The sequence below is a fragment of the Magallana gigas genome, chromosome 6 (genome assembly GCF_963853765.1).
Source record: "Magallana gigas chromosome 6, xbMagGiga1.1, whole genome shotgun sequence".
Taxonomy (NCBI): domain Eukaryota; kingdom Metazoa; phylum Mollusca; class Bivalvia; order Ostreida; family Ostreidae; genus Magallana; species Magallana gigas.
The window spans coordinates 42,212,650-42,228,986 of record NC_088858.1 but is presented as its reverse complement, the minus strand read 5'-3'; the positions used below and the strand labels follow the sequence as shown (position 1 = coordinate 42,228,986).

The 16,337-nt window shown below is 31.7% G+C and overlaps 1 protein-coding gene and 2 non-coding genes across 4 annotated transcripts; 2 read left to right on the top strand and 1 right to left on the bottom strand.

The window, feature by feature from the left end:
* LOC105337615 (von Willebrand factor A domain-containing protein 7) lies at positions 1-14,283 on the bottom strand. 2 transcript variants are annotated; one of them, XM_066087663.1, is made up of 20 exons: positions 14,013-14,283; positions 13,506-13,628; positions 12,123-12,293; positions 11,674-11,752; positions 9,421-9,692; positions 8,622-8,858; positions 8,041-8,160; positions 7,167-7,331; positions 6,860-6,975; positions 6,360-6,407; positions 5,869-6,022; positions 5,567-5,640; positions 5,286-5,439; positions 5,027-5,196; positions 4,816-4,927; positions 1,738-1,936; positions 1,560-1,629; positions 1,175-1,398; positions 943-1,084; positions 1-851 (listed from the first exon to the last, which is right to left on the bottom strand). In XM_066087663.1, the coding sequence occupies exons 1-20, from the start codon at positions 14,248-14,250 to the stop codon at positions 588-590; spliced, it is 3,132 nt and encodes a 1,043-aa protein (XP_065943735.1). In that variant the 5' UTR covers positions 14,251-14,283; the 3' UTR covers positions 1-587. The 2 variants fall into 2 exon arrangements, with proteins under 2 accessions (XP_065943735.1, XP_065943737.1); XM_066087665.1 differs by lacking the exons at positions 1-851; positions 943-1,084; positions 1,560-1,629 and having other exon boundaries at positions 1,219-1,398.
* Positions 3,313-3,394, top strand: Trnas-aga (transfer RNA serine (anticodon AGA)). The gene has a single exon. It is a non-coding gene; the product is annotated as a tRNA-Ser (tRNA).
* Trnas-aga (transfer RNA serine (anticodon AGA)) lies at positions 4,062-4,143 on the top strand. The gene has a single exon. It is a non-coding gene; the product is annotated as a tRNA-Ser (tRNA).
* Positions 14,284-16,337: the final 2,054 nt, after the last annotated feature.

The following is a 16,337-nucleotide window of genomic DNA, read 5'->3' as shown; positions in this document are numbered from 1 at the left end:
ATTTAATGTCTTGGATGTATATTTGTGTTGTGTGAGTCAGCAATATATGCATTTGAAATTTTTTATATCAAGTTTATGTACACTTTTTAACGATGGCTATGCTATGAATGTGTATAATAATAGACCTTGCAGAAGTTGTTTTGGTCAATTAAGCCAGTTTCAAGGAAAATACATGTATGATTTACAAATTTTGTTAAAAAACAAGCGACATAAAATGATTTCGCGTTTGCTTCATTTACAATCGATTCATAACATGCGGGTTGAATAAACCCAATTATTCGGGGACGAATTTTCGACACATTCCCATGACGCACTTTTTTTGGTATTTCCACTCGGAAATTCTTTTCATTTGCTTAGAATATTTCAAACTTTGAAAGGAGATCGATTCTGCTGGTGTAAATAGGCAGAAGTTTATGATTTTCTCAGATAATTGGTTTGAATGGAAAATTGCAATACTTTAAAAGCCAAAAAATCAAACCATGAAGTTTTAATTAGCTTTGAATGATTTTTAGAAAGGAAATTCATTCAAAGTCGCACACGTTACTTAATTGAATGTTTTTGGACCCCGATTTCATTGATATAAATTGTTAATGAACGCGGCCAAAAAAGCTCTCTGCAGGTGCACTGGAAACAATGGGTTCTCGCAACATAAATGCTTGAAAATGAGCCGTTTTATTTTCATCCGGCTTTTCAACTCGTGAGATGTCAATTTGTGTATCTGTGTCATCTTTGACCTTTGAAGACTTCAGAGATGAGTGACGAATTTTCAGAAGCACGCCCGTTGTAAGAATAACAATTCCTGCTAAAACTCCTCCAATAGCTGCGCCCAAAACTGTCAACTTTAATACAGTCTGAAAGTAAGCAATTATAAAATGATTACATATCCATACTTCTTTTTATATGATGTAAATTCAAGTTAGTCATTTTTTATGAAGAAGCTACCTCCTTTTCGTCAATAGGCTCAGACGAATCGGTGATGATGTTATTAGATGAATCTTCAGGAAAAAGTTGAAACCTACACTGAGCAATGAAACCATCATTATCAGTTGCAGTGAGTACTATCGACCGAGTACAACAGTCCCCTCTGTAACAGAATTAACAAACAGAAATTATAAATTATGTTTTCTCATTTTTTCCTGAACTTAATGCTTAAATGCGAAAAAATATAACATACTGTAGTGTAACGTCCAAAGGACCGTAAAAACTCCAAAGTGGGCCATGTGTCAAATTCACAGAAGAAATTGACACATCTAAACTCGCAATTCTTATTCCAGAGAAATTTACTTGAGCACTTCCTTGCCAGGGAATGTCAAAACAGTTGCTGCCATTACCCCTCTGATTTTGACAAGTATCGCCCAATGATGTCAGGTTGCAAGTAGGTCGCATAGCGGATGACACCTTCAATATAAATATTTTAATTTTAGAAAAGTGTGTATTTCAGCAAATTTGGATATTAAAAATAACTTTGCAAGAATATATATATATATATATATATATATATATAGAGAGAGAGAGAGAGAGAGAGAGAGAGAGAGAGAGAGAGAGAGAGAGAGATTTACTGTAAGCTTTTGGGTTAACTTTTGAAGTACAATATGTGTCTCCTCGTCTTTCAGTGATGCTGTTACAGTTCTGAAAAAAACACAATAGAATGCATTACTGGGGCTGAAATATTTATTCCTTATCTTATCCTGCATCAACAGTTGTGATCATGATCTGCAAACATTTAGGTATATTTACACGATTGTTGATTGCTGAGTTCCCCGGATGAACACTAGTTTATTTTCGGACTCTCCTGGTGAAATATGGAAGTGTATAGATCGATTATCAACGATATAACCCTTGTCGTCGGAAACATCCAGAGTCAAAGATCTATTATTTCCTCCGTGGTTTGTAATGTTGTATTCAAGTTGTTCTATGTTTGAAAGTGACAGATCACCTGTAATATGAAAATGAAGTAAAAAGTCTGAGATTCACCATACCAGGGAATAAATTTATGTTAGCTCCCCTAAGACAAGCACTTATTTCAAACTTTTTGACTTTCGATGGTTTAATTTAGTAAGAAATAACCTCTTAAACCAACGATCATGAATTAACAAAGGACAAGTAATTTAAAGTGTTTTCTCTAAACTCAGATTTTGTTGTTTACAATACATTAATCAAGTGTTTATCAAGTCATTAATACCAGGTATCAGTTTTCATAATAATCACTTTCAAGAAAGACGACCTTTCAGGAAGTAGTAGCGAATAAAAAGGAATATGTTTGATGATGATACTCAATTCAGGGTTATTCAGCTTAATATCAAATCCACACTTATCAAAGCAGTGAATTTACTTAAGATCAATATCCGATGACAAAAGAGTCAATGTAGGTTGTAAAACTTTAAATAAAGGGACACTATGTTAGTAACACATCATGATCATTATGTTATCACCTTTTTACCCTGTTGCTCTTTAGGAAGATTAATAAAGGATAAAACAAATATTGAAAAAAACAACTTCGTAATCATCGACAAATTTATTTAATAAATAATTATTTTTCTCGTCAGAATCAGGCCTTTGTTAGGCAAAAACCTCCCCTCAAAAAATAAACTTAGTTACATTCGTTAACTAAGCCTGATTTAAATATATCTTATGCTATGTCATTGATTACATCTGTTATGTCAATATTTCTCAAAGGTTTGTTTTAAAGAATCTCAAATTCCCGATTATCTTTGTATTTCCTGCATTTGAAATATTTTCCTTCACCAAATAATTACTTATAGCGTTATAAAAACTTTAGGCTTGTTCTAATTGGCGATTTTAGGCCATCCAGCCTCTCAAAAATTAATATGTAGATGAGCATTGCACCGATTTCATTATCCTGTCATTTTTCCGCCATGTACATTCGTATCCATATACATACAAATCCCACAAATTCAATATAACCGCTGGCCTCGAATATAATGAAAATAAAAGTAACATGTTGATCCATCATTCTTTGGCCCACAAGGGACTTGTTTTTTGTTGTTGTTTTTTTTTTGATTAATGAAAGTCTAACAATGTAAACGAATTTCAATAAAATAACAAATAAAAAAATTAAAAATACCAAATTTCACTGAACTGAAAATCGACACACTTCGGCTTCTTTTTGGTAGTCATTACTTATTGTATAAATAGTCCGTTGTTTATCTAATTTTATTTGAGTAAAGTTAATTGCAGGTTAATTAATAACTGATCAAACCAATGCATTTAACTTAATGTGAAGGTCACTTCCTAAGATACTTAAGATATTATACATAATTTTTCTGTAGTGCGTTTATAATATGAAAAAAAGTTGTCGTGGCCGAGTGGTTAAGGCGATGGACTAGAAATCCATTGGGGTCTCCCCGCGCAGGTTCGAATCCTGCCGACAACGTAATTTTTTTGGAGGAGTGTAATAGTGCTCCATCAAAATCATTAGATACATATTTCTACAGTCTAATACCCAATTGCAAATATTTTACAATAAATCTGAAAAGGTCCTGAATTTATATTAGCCTGTTGTCAATTAAGCAAAATTGAAAAAAAAAACGTTAAAAAAAATAAATGCTCAGGATAAAATTACTTTCCTTAGATATTCTGAAAATCGACACACTTCGGCTGCTTTTTGGTAGTCATTACTTCTTGTATAGATAATCCGTTGTTTGTATAATTTTATTTGAGTAACGTTAATTGCAAGTTAATTAATAACTGATCAAACCAATGCATTTAACTTAATTTGAAGGTCACGTCCTAAGATTCTTAAGATATTTTACATAATTTTTCTGTCAGTTAATCTTATGAATGTACTGAAAATTAGATTAACATGTTAATTGCATGCGCGTAAATGCTAACGTATGACACACATGTTAACGTTGGATTCCATTTTTTCAGTATTTTTTTTTTATCGACGTTGACAAACGAAAACTGTTTTTCAAAAAATCGTCAGCATTGCAATGAGTTTATTCATTAATTATATTATTCCGACAGTAACGACCACTGGTTTATATTAATGTTAGAAATTTAAATATATTCAGACTAGTGCGTTTATATTCTGAATATAAGTTGTCGTGGCCGAGTGGTTAAGGCGATGGACTAGAAATCCATTGGGGTCTCCCCGCGCAGGTTCGAATCCTGCCGACAACGTAATTTTTTTGGGGAGAAAGTGTAATAGTGCTCCATCAAAATCATTAGATACATATTTCTACAGTCTAATACCCAAATTGCAAATATTTTACAATAAATCTGAAAAGGTCCTGAATTTTTTTTAGCCTGTTGCTATTCAAGTAAAATTGAAAAAAAAGTTAAAAAAATAAATGGTCAGGAAAAAATTACTTTCCTTAAATATTCTGATAATTAATCTGTCAGTCAGAATAAGCTACTCAGAAGTATTGGCCTTATTTAGGCAACCCCTTTCCAAGAAAAATATAAAAATTCAACTTTGGTAAAATTAACCTGTTTGCAATGTACAACTTGCAGTTCATGCCACTCCCAATGCAATCAACTTTACGGTGGAATCATTCAAAATCAACTTCCCAAAAGTGTTTAAAATATTCCCTTTAATCTACAAAGCCGATGTTTAGTAGTCCCTCTATAAAAATTATAATAGTTTAAAAAGTTTTTATTTCACAAAGCCCCTACCTAACGCCGCGTTTACCACGGAACTCGTCCATATTAGACACATGGGTACAAATTAACCTAAAAATACAGTTAAAAATACCACAGAACGACGACCCATCGCAATGGACGAAGGGCAATCATTTGAAACAGTGCATCAAATGAAATTTTAAAGGGTTTATACCAAAGAATAAAATTTACCAATAAAAAGCTTCATTTTAAGAGTAACATCAACTGGATTAATTGTATGTTTACAAGAACGAATAAATTGTTGACTTGTTGAGTCTTGTCCGTGTATTTGAACTCCAGCTATCTGAAATAAAAATCTCTATATTATTCTTCTTTCCATTATCAAAAACTTGTAATTCTCAGAAAAGTATTGTATAAATTTGATTTCTTGATTTGAAATAACCTGTTTAAATATTTTGGTTTTTGCAAAATACTGCAAGTTCGGGGTAACACTTAGAAGATTTGCTACAGTTGTAGTAACGGCATTTCCTTTCTCATCCACGAGCACAATAGAAGATATTGAAGAATTCGCTGGGAGATTCTCAAGAAGAACAACAATGACGTATTCTTCGCCTACAAATAATGTGTTTATAATCAGATATGAAATTTCATACCTGACGAAATAGGCACATGTACACGTGCGTGCAATTAGCAGAACTCACCTGAAACTGGATTACCATTAAGAGGGTAAAAGAAGCCTTCAAATGAAATCTCTCTTAAAGATGAGGAAATGTCAAAGGAACTATTGGCTGTTATGTTAATTGTCAATGGATTGCTTACAATATTTTCCAGAGTCCATAGGCCCTTTGAAGGAGACTTTACAAAAAACATCTTTATATCAGAAGCATTCCGAAAGTATGATAATTATAAAAGCATTACAATAGCATCAGTTTGAATGTTTGCATAAACACATGTACTCGCATAGAATTATCTTTGAACAAACCTCAATTAAAAATATGATCAAGTAGTCTGAATATTGTAAGGATACATCCTGCGCCCCTGAGTCAACCAGCGAACCTGTTATGTTTGCAAATTTTATGTAAACGAACATGACATGAAATAGTTCAATTCAGTAATATTTTAAAGATATCAAAATACCAGGTAAGAGAAATATCCTATAAACTGCTTGTATAATTTTATTTAAAGCAAGTTTTAATTAATATTCTAAAAATATGGTAAAATGTTGAAAATGCTATTATTAGATAATGTAGCACAGCATTTGTGGTGTATAAGAATAATCCATACCGTTTGGATTTCTTAAATGAATTTCACTGGAGTTCGATGTACCATTAATTTCAATTCGCATAGAATCTACCGAATTATCCACCTCAATATTCGTAAGCTGATTTGTGTTTGTAGAACTCCATTTGATGATAGAGATGGACGATGGCAGGTTATTCTATTTGATAAAAACAAATTCTAGCATTCGTAATCAATTTGAAAGCTTTTGATATTTAAAATAACCCTTTATTAATAATGAAGTTATTGCAAATTTTCTAACAAGTGCCTTTTTTTTCTTCATCCCCCGGAGCGATCTTATTTATATTTGTTAATAATCAGAAAATTATAAATTGATACGTAAATTTGATATGATTACATTAAAATTCATTAATTATTAGAAAGTCATAGCTAAATATATTAAATAATTTAGAATTATCATTTTGTAATACACTGTCTTTCAAAGATAAACTTCATGTTTCCTTCATTTTTTTTTTATTAAAAAACCAACATATTACCTGACTTATTGCTTGAGATGAATTGCTTTGGATGAATGATAATTCACTCTGAAACACGGTTAAAGTCATGATTAAACTTCGTTTGGTCGATAGAGACACTCAAACTACGACCTGTCACAGTGATAGTTTAAAGATATAAATAAAATTACTATAATTGAATCATTAAGGTAGAGATAATGAATTTGAGTGACAAAAAAGACAACACGATTTCATTTTTCAACTCTTTTATTCAGCTTGACGAAATCAATTTTTAATAAATTTTTAAAAATATTTATCTAATACATTTCATTTTAATTGTCCTATTTGCAGATATCAATTATCATAATTTTTGTAAAATAAATAATGGTTCTATATTAATTTTAATTTTGATATTATCCTAGTAATGAATTAAATACATTTAAATAATGCATCTGAAATTTAAGCTTCATTCTAAACTTCATTATAATAACGTAATCTATACTTATTATTTTCTAAAGGAGAAAAAAAGAAAATAAGATTACCATTAAGTCTTCTTGGACCTTATCTGCAAGGTCTTGAGATGATGAAAATCTTTCCACGTCCCCACCCGTGGCTTGAGCTATACTATCATAGACGCTTGACTGGCGTTTGTATCTACCTGTTTCAAATAATACACTAAAATTATATCCGTTGTTTGTTAAAAAGGCCACATCAAATTTATAGTTCTCTCTTGCTTTCTCTAATAAACAATTAAATAATTTAAATAGTTTAAACGCGTTATTTGCTTATATTCATATTGATAATTGTCATAATATATTTGGAATTTTATAAAATAAAGAAATGAGACACCTATTTCACGTTTTCGACGGCTTCCGCATTCGTTCCTCAGACGAAATTTTGGTGTAATAGTTTTTCTCTGTAGAATCTCGATGACTTCCGTCTCTCTAGATTCATCCTTAGCAGGTGCGTCCGTATAAATGTATATGGTCGAGTTGAAATTAGAGAGTGTTGCACCTAGACGTAGTGACAGAAATTGAATGAAAGATAATTTAAATATTTTGTTATTTCAAATTAGTTCATACATAGTTGATTGTTTTGGGGCAATAAATAGGTATTTTTTTTTTTAAAAGAAAAAACAAATTTTAAGTTGTAAACGGTCTGCATAAGATAAAATTCAATTTATCCACTCATCACCCAAGTTACAAAATGTACTTCTGTAATTAGCTACTCATTTACTAATTTGAATTGTAAAGTATTTTAAAAAATCTAACATCACGTTTTGTTGCGAGATTTTTTCTAGTTGTAAACAAGATACATATTTTAATATTCGCCATCCTGTTAGTGTGAGTATGTTCACATGCGCCAATCTACGACAAAATGCAATCAAAAGTTTATCTCTGTTTTTCTTTGCATTTCACTGCCTAGAATATTCGTTTATATCATCTAATAGTTCATATCATTTTTTTTTTTTACAACGCTTCCTTTTAAAAAGCATATTGTTAAGACAAAGTGTGAACTTTGAGCATCACAAAAATATGTTTATTACGATCAAAACAAATTAAACAGCAGGAGTGCAACCTAGTTCTATAAAACGTTTCTAAATATATACTGAGGTCTTATTTCTGGAATTGTTTTTAACCTGTAATTAGTCTAAACGGTTTTACTTTAAAACCTCTTAAAATATTAACAGAGGTATAATTTTATAAATGTTAGTTACGTGTACCTGTAATTAGTCCAGAGAGGCTGTACTCAGGGCAGTCACCACCACCGGATACTGTCAGGCCGTTTATCCAATTTATCATTTCGTCTGCGTCGTTTGTTACTCGGCTTTTTTCAAGATCGACTGAATTCATTAAGATAAATCTCAAAAAATACAATTGCATTAAATCACAGTTCAACAAAATATTTGTAATATGGTGTGCGATTTTATTTTTTGGTAAATTTGGACTCTATTTTTCAAATCGTGGCCCCTTTCTGACCAAAAAGAGTTATGGCGGATATATAAGCTTTAAGTTTTATTTTAGCTTTGTTTTCAAATCAAAATGAATTGAAATACAATGATACAAGTTTTTCTTAAGGTTTAGGAACGTTAATGCTACATATTCTTTTACCTTTTCTTAACTCTACTTTCTGAATATTATATTATATCTGTAATTTTAGTCTATGTTATTATATAAAGTTAATTTATTTTCGATAAAATGAAACCAAACCATGGTGTTTATATAAAATTGATACAGTCTTTAATAATATGTAACAGAAACAAGATGATGGTTTAATATTTCAACGGTGATTTAACAAACAAACCTGGGTCACTGAATGTTACGAGGATATATTTTTCAGGTATGCGCTTCGATTGTCTTATTTGGTCTACAAATGATGCCGCCCCTTGTATAACTTTAGCTATGTTGTCACTCATCGATCCCGTTACATCGATCACAAACGTAATCGAATAGTCCTTTACTTCCTTGTTTTCCTTTTTAGATTTTATCTGAAATACCTCTTTTGTTAGGTAAATTCCAAGGTGACTGAAAAGACCGTCATCTGAAATTTGGCAAAATACTGAATATAAAGTGTGTGTGTGTATCTATCTATCTATCTATCTATCTATCTATCTATCTATCTATCTATCTATCTATCTATCTACACACACGTCTCTGTGTGTGTGTGTGTGTGTGTGTGTGTGTGTGTGTGTGTGTGTGTGTTGATCATTCGAGAATAAACCAAATTAAGCTTATGTTTCGTAAAATGGAAAGGGTTTAAAAGATGAAATATGTAATTTTGTTTTGATCCTCTAGAAACTCTTCTAAATATTTGTTATCTAATTTTTTTTACATCCAGGTCATTTTTAACGTTTTGCACCAAGTTCCTTCTACTTTACTTATTAAATGATACAGCAAAATACTCAACATTAAAGATTAACAACGATTTAAGCACAGAAAAGTAGGTAGTTCAATTCATGCAATCAAACAAATGACATAGATTAAAAGTATGCTCAGTATTAAGTTAGTTAAAATTACATGTATACTTAAGGTTTTCTGATTTGTTTAACATGTACTAACTTCTTTCCCTGTACGTTAACGACATTTAGAGCACAATTTCTTACTTTCATCAGAAAGAAAGTAGACTGTAGCCAGTTTGGCAGCTTCAAAAGCCTCGTTATGGAGATAAAAATGAGGAGCATGCGCTGAGGATGACCTTCCTTTATATATTCCGCCAGTTGCTGATTTTAATCTGCTGGTGTCGTCTTGTGAGCCATGGCTACATTTGCCTATACCCTGATTATTGCTGGGAGGCTTGGATACATCTTGTTTAGACTTGTATCCACTGGTTAATTTAGTGGTTCTAGTATTGTTCTTACAAAGACCACTTTGTAAACTAAACAAAAAAAGTAAAGGATTAATATAAATCAAAGTGACAATTAACCACACTTATCAAGAGAAACAATGTTGGCAAGTATCCAGAACCATCATAATTTACATTATTATGTCTTTTGGATTGTGAAACTTATATCTAACTCAAATGCTAACAATTAATACATGAAGTAATAATTCAAAATGCTACCTTAGGGTTGCTAAATAGTGTTCCACTTAGCATCCCCTCCGTTTTATTTTGCTGTAAGACTTGAACATATTTATGTAGTTTAACGTATACTCTGTCCCAAGATATCCTGGATTCACCTTTTGCCTAATTACTCGATATTCATAAATACCTCAGGGTTTAAATGATGTTCATTCAAAAGTATGAAACCTTTCCAAGATTTCTCCGCTGAAACGCCCACTTTTGGTTATCAGGTTTCAATACACGGCTAATAAATGTGATGTCTGTGGGGATTCAGAATTGCAGCTGACCTGGATGATAAAGTTAAAAAATTGCGCGAGGTATTCCGAATGGAGAAAAGTTGTAATCCCCATTATAAATCTCCATAAGAAATCTGTTTTCCTTCCCGTGAACTTTTATGAGTGAAAAATGATAATGTGTCAATGACGATATCTTGGAAATTTTCCCTTTCATCGATTTCTATTGAACTTCTTTCACAGGTTATGTGTATTTTTATTAAAAATCTGCCAAATGTGCTGCATTAATATCTTGGGACAGACTATAGCACGACATGTTATTGAAATATCGGTTAAAGGGGAATGTTACACCTCAATTTGTGACCCAATGACCAATGACCCCCTCGCGCTAACATCCGTGCCAACGAGAGATATTAGTATAAGTTGTAGAACTTACTTATCAATCGTTGTAAAGTAAATAAAGTTCAGGTTCAGGATTTGTGACATAATCCCCAAAAAATAAAAAGTGAAATTGTTTTGTTAAACTGCGTAGCAAAGTTGTTAAAATTATAGCTTTAAGGGGGTGTGGTGGTAAACAAATTAACATCAGATCTACCTAAAATATAAAGATATGATTTGATAATATAGTTATAAATTTTTATTAAGCTATAAATCATTATTTAGTAAAGAAAAAGTCCATATATTTAAATTTGAGTTTCAAATATTTTATAGAGCTCTTCTTCTAAAGAAGTTCAACACAGTCTAATACTGGTCACATCCATCGGCTTTAAAAAAAAATGATTGTTTCATTTAAAGAGTTTCTTTAAAAAAAAAACTAAACTAAATCTTATGAACAACTAATACGAATACCACAAATAAAAATAGCATTTACATTTCAACTTAAACGCATGCAGAATCATGTCTTATAGTGTCTCATTCCACATTAAACTAACCACAAATACAAGATGACAGAGGAATTTAGCTACTAAGAAATAAACATTTAAATACAAGGTTTTATTGCACGTTTAGACTGCATGTAACAGGTTGTAAAACAAACCGATGCTCTTCTATTCCACCACTGATTCTATGGTTCTATATGTAATCAATACCTCTTATTATCGTTAGCACACAAAAGCGCAGGTAATAGAGATATGGGCATAATGGTGTTCTTAACAGGTACAATACCGGTGTTGCGTGGCTTTATTTTAAGTTGTAGGAGTTATAAACTGAAACTAAGTGATAAATTTGTATTTTATGGTTTACTTCAGTCATAAATTTAAAGTTTCTTTTATTTGATTTACGTTCAGAGGTAATATGATTAAAGCAAATGTGCATTAAATACCTATTTGAATTGCACGCTCCGGGCGTCAAGATTGTTATATTTCTGCATAATTATTTTCTAAATTCCGAGAAAAAAAAATGATCAGTCATCTTGCTTCGGTTGCAAGAACAAATCAATATTGATATATCAGATACTGCGACTCCAATGATTTACACTAAGTCTTCCTGGTGTTGGAAGGTATCTTATTTGATATACCATTTAAATATAAGCCTAATGAATTTTTAAAAATTTAATTACGAACCTTGTCAAGTCTGTCGGACAATCAGAGCATGGTTCATCGGACAAATTACTGATAGAAACCGGAAGTGTTGCAGAGATACCTTAAATATGAGAATGTATTTTTTATTTAATTAAAAAAATTGTTAAAACTAGCAATGATAAAATCCTGACGGATAAATAATTTAATGTACGTTAATATACATAACATTACTTTGTTTGTTTCTTTCATTAAAAATATAAAACACAACTCAAAACGGTGACCAAATAAGCTGCAGTAAAACAAAATAGATTGATGATTTATGTTAATTTATATTTTGCATGTTGAAAGACTGCGTATATATACTTGATGTGAAAGAATTATCATAATCAGAATTGTTTTTCACATCCATCTACTAGAACACAAAACAATAGCTTTCGTTATTTTAAGATGAAACATTTCATATAACTCAATTTAGCTAGTAAGAAACATACCAAACTCTTTTATGATTGTGTCTCCGTGTAGGTCTACCCAGTTGGTGTTGCTGTAGAATTGCTGGAGAGTGTACAGACACTGTCCTACCCTTTCTCTAAGAATGTCAATGTCTGCCCCAGACTCTGCTAAGTCAATCAAACTCTTCCGTAAAGATCGTACATAGTTGTGAGCTGAAAATAATATAGATATTTTATGAAAATAACGGTAGAAATTTCATTCCAAAACTTTGAAAGCAAGGGGTGTATTTCTAAAACTGAGAGCACTCATTTATCTTTCAAAGTGGTTCTTAATTCAAACAAAGCCATATATATTTATATTGGTATTTTCTTTATAAATCATGCATATATATTTCGGTGTTACACCCCCCTTTTCACGATAGTTAGGAACACAGTTAACATCTTTTTAAAATGATTACAAAGTCATATATTTACATTCTACTGTGTTTTTCCATTAAATTCCGTGATGTTTAAATGCCTCTAAATGCAACACCTATTCACTGCGTATGAATTTACGAGTAATTTACATAAGTAGTTCTCAAACAGTGATTCCTATGTTATCTGTTAAAAAAACATTGCATGAATGTTGTCAAAACACCATGTTTTATAATTATTCAACAAAAAAGTTGACTTTATTGTTAAAAACAACATTTCAAGAGTTATTTATCATGGATTATATTTTCATGCTCGTCGATCACATCTCAACAGTCTATGTGAAAACCAGTTTGAACCGGTTTTGCAAAACAGCTGTTCTTGCTGTTACTTACTCACTCCCTCCGTGATATGCACTTTATATCGATTTATTTAAGTAAACTATTGATTTCTTCAGTAAGGGAATGTAAATATAAGCATTAAATGATTTATTTTTGACGTCGTCGTGTCAATAACTGCCGTCAGGTGAGCAAACAAATTATCATTACGCGCTAACGCGCGTTATTCAATTTGTCTGCTCACCTGACGGCAGTTATTGACACGACGACGTCAAAAATAAATCATTCAATGCTATAATGAGTGAGGGGAAAATTACTGCTTAAAACTGACAATGACAGCACGATATAACGAATAGATTAACATGCGCGCTATTTATTTAACGATCGAACATATTTTACTTCCTTGTTGATTAGAAACAAACCCAGATCGAGATACAATGTGGTTTAAGAGCTCTAAAGAGTTTTCATAATTAGAGTGAATAAAGAATCACAAAAGACATATTTCTTGTCTATAAAGAGAGTATGTACATGTATGTATGATAGTCATTTCCAACGTTATACATTATAACTTCAGGAGGAAAAATTGCTCAGCATTGTTGGGAAAACTGTTTTTATACTTAATTTCATTTTAAAAATTAATACCAGTATAACCAAACTACACATACTTTGAGTTTACCTGTAAGTATTTGTTCCCCGTTAACATGGTAATGGGCGAAACCGGCCAATTCTTTCTGAACTATATTCTGGTGATCGGTTATTTTAAGAATGTTTAGGTAAAAGTTGGTTTGAGAGTCTCGATCTGAAATAATATTTATATTAAAACCTTAAATGTTGTTGAGATAATTGTTCCCAAAAAGTTGTAAAGCGATTAAAAACATTTACTTTCGTATTGCAAATATACTTACAAAACACACATTTTTAACATGGGTAACTTATTACAAAATCGCCAAGCTGAAATGTGCATTCCATTTGTTCATGACTTTGAAATAATTATGCTCACAAACCAAGGTAACGATTTTAAGGAAAGGAGTAAAAAATATATTTAAAAAGAAATGTTATTGCAATATACATAAAATAAAATTGTTCTGTTGCGAATCGTTCGTGTATTTGATAACATATATTAAAAAAGAAGAGATATTTAATAACATGAAATGATAAATAATAAAAAGTCATTTCTGCCTACCTGTTCCAAAAAACTCATCCAATACCTGACTCACAGGTTTACCAGTCCCATTGACAATATTATGTCTCAACAGAAATTGATGCGCTGAAAGATAAATCCCATAAAAGTTTATAGTGGAATGGGACTTTGTTGAAGATTCCTGAGGAATACTTTGTGGAGGAAAAGCAGACACTAAAGAGCGTTCAACAAGTGTAACTAAAATTATCAAGTACCCAATGAACAATTTCAGGTGCTTCATGATGACTAAACTCACCTACTGGTTAAAAGATTACTTGCGTATATATATAAAGCATTTTAACCGGGAAGTCCCGTATTATATTGTCTCTAAAAAAATCAATGCCATTTAAATGCATGACTTTACATACATACATGCATTGCATTTTTTAAAAACAATTATTTCTAACGCTACAAGGTTATCAACTGAAAAGAATTTGAAAGACAGCATTCCATTGTCTATATAGTGGTAATTATAACTTCAAAATGTAAGTTCGCAAAATAGATGGTATCGTTTAACAAGAGACTAACAAAGTAAAACAAGAACTTTTCTTATTTCATGGACCTTAAACTATGTATTTTCATTGTTACATAAAGGTTCCCTCTGTATTAATGAGTTTTGAGTGCCCGTGGCTCGTTGATAGTAAGGACGAGATATTTTTGGTTAGGCCTAAAAAAAAAAAGTTGTGTGTTTCGGGTAACCCGACATAACCTACAAAAATGGCCCGATCCTACCATTTTTAGACCAGTGTTTCCCCAGGCCGATTTTGCATGGCGGTACCGCCATGCATTGAAGATCCCCCGCCATGCATCACACAGGGCCGCCATGCTTCCAGCTATGCATCTTTATTTCAAAGCAAAATTCCCTTTCCAATTATTACACATCTTAACTGTAATTAGTAGATATAAAGTTTTCGTTTCTCCGCTCAAACTTCAGGAAAACACTTGCACCCGCAGTGAGCGCAGTTAATTTTGACATCGATCTCAGCAAGGGGGCACACGTGGTTTACGGTTTAAGGACTTAGCTTATAAATAAGATATATTAAAACTGAGTTAATTAATTGGTGATTAATGCATAAATAGAGACGTGATTACTTCTTGTTTTAATATAATGTGCTTTTTTCGACATCTCCGCCATTATCAAATGTTGTGGATTTCAAAGATCTAAAAATAGCACAATGTTCACTCGATGGTGTTAGCTTGGATTCGCTATGCTTGAACTCTTTATTTGCCGCAAGGATACTGGAAACTTGAAAAAGTGTACACAATAAAGAAAAAAAACTACAGTTATTTGCAGAAATGCACGGAAGCGATGTCACATGACTAGAAACATTGTATATTGTATGCCTATGAAAATCATTGACTGTGTAAATACATGTAAACGGGGAAGGGGACTGGTGTCAAGATATCACAGAAACTTTCATATGAATCCCCAATTTAAACAAGAAATATTAACTGCCCAGAATAAGTTGAATCAAGTTTGCTGTAATTGTATGGACTTGTTCTGCCTATTTCTTGTTCAACACCCCCCTAAAAAAATCTCTTCTATATAATATGTAGAAGAGAGAGTGGGACAGAAGCTGATGTTGAACTGCCATGTGAATCTATATTTCTTGTGTTTTGTGAAAACTTGTGAGGACCAACCTCTTAAAAACCTGATTTTGAAAAAAAATGTTATTAGTTTTGCCAGAAAAAAACCCAGAAAAATTGTATATTAAATATACACAGATATTAAAATATAATTATGAATTGAAATGATACTTGTTGATGTAGATTTCATGAAAATGCATCAATTATAGTACATATCATGTAGTACATTTCATCAAATGGTTCTATTACAGTGATTTCGCCGGCTTAGGCGCTTTAATGCCACACCGCGCACTTACTCTGACAAACTTCCCCCCAAGATTTTCTGGGGAAAACACTGTAAATAAATAAATAGATGTCTGATTTTATCCGATTGTGAATTTTATCTTATTTCCAATAAAAAATACATTTTTAAATATGAAACAAACAAACATTCTTAGGATTCATACAAAAAAATTATGATAAAATTAAAAAAAATCCCTACCTACCTAACCTAATTTTTTCATCAGTGTTACCCTAAACACACAATTGTTTTTTTAGGCCTTACATTACGAAGGCCTGGAAGGATATTTCGAGATTTGTAATATGAAATTCGAAAATTAATCAATGCCATCATACATATGAATTGTATGAATGCATGTTTTTGACATCAAACTTTTCTTAATAAAGATTATTCGTTCATACCGTTACCCTCTACTAAATGTTCAACAAATCTCCAATTCCTGTCATTTTCTCCGTGTGAAA

What these genes read in the sequence shown, in the direction of transcription:
- LOC105337615 (XM_066087663.1), bottom strand. Translation starts at nt 14,250, where the DNA reads ATGAAGCACCTGAAATTGTTCATTGGGTACTTGATAATTTTAGTTACA. An exon ending in TGTCCGACAGACTTGACAAG is followed by an intron (nt 9,693 to 11,673) that starts GTTCGTAATTAA and finishes TTTTTTGTTTAG; the next exon opens with TTTACAAAGTGGTCTTTGTA. An exon ending in CCTCTCTGGACTAATTACAG is followed by an intron (nt 7,332 to 8,040) that starts GTACACGTAACT and finishes CACTACGTCTAG; the next exon opens with GTGCAACACTCTCTAATTTC.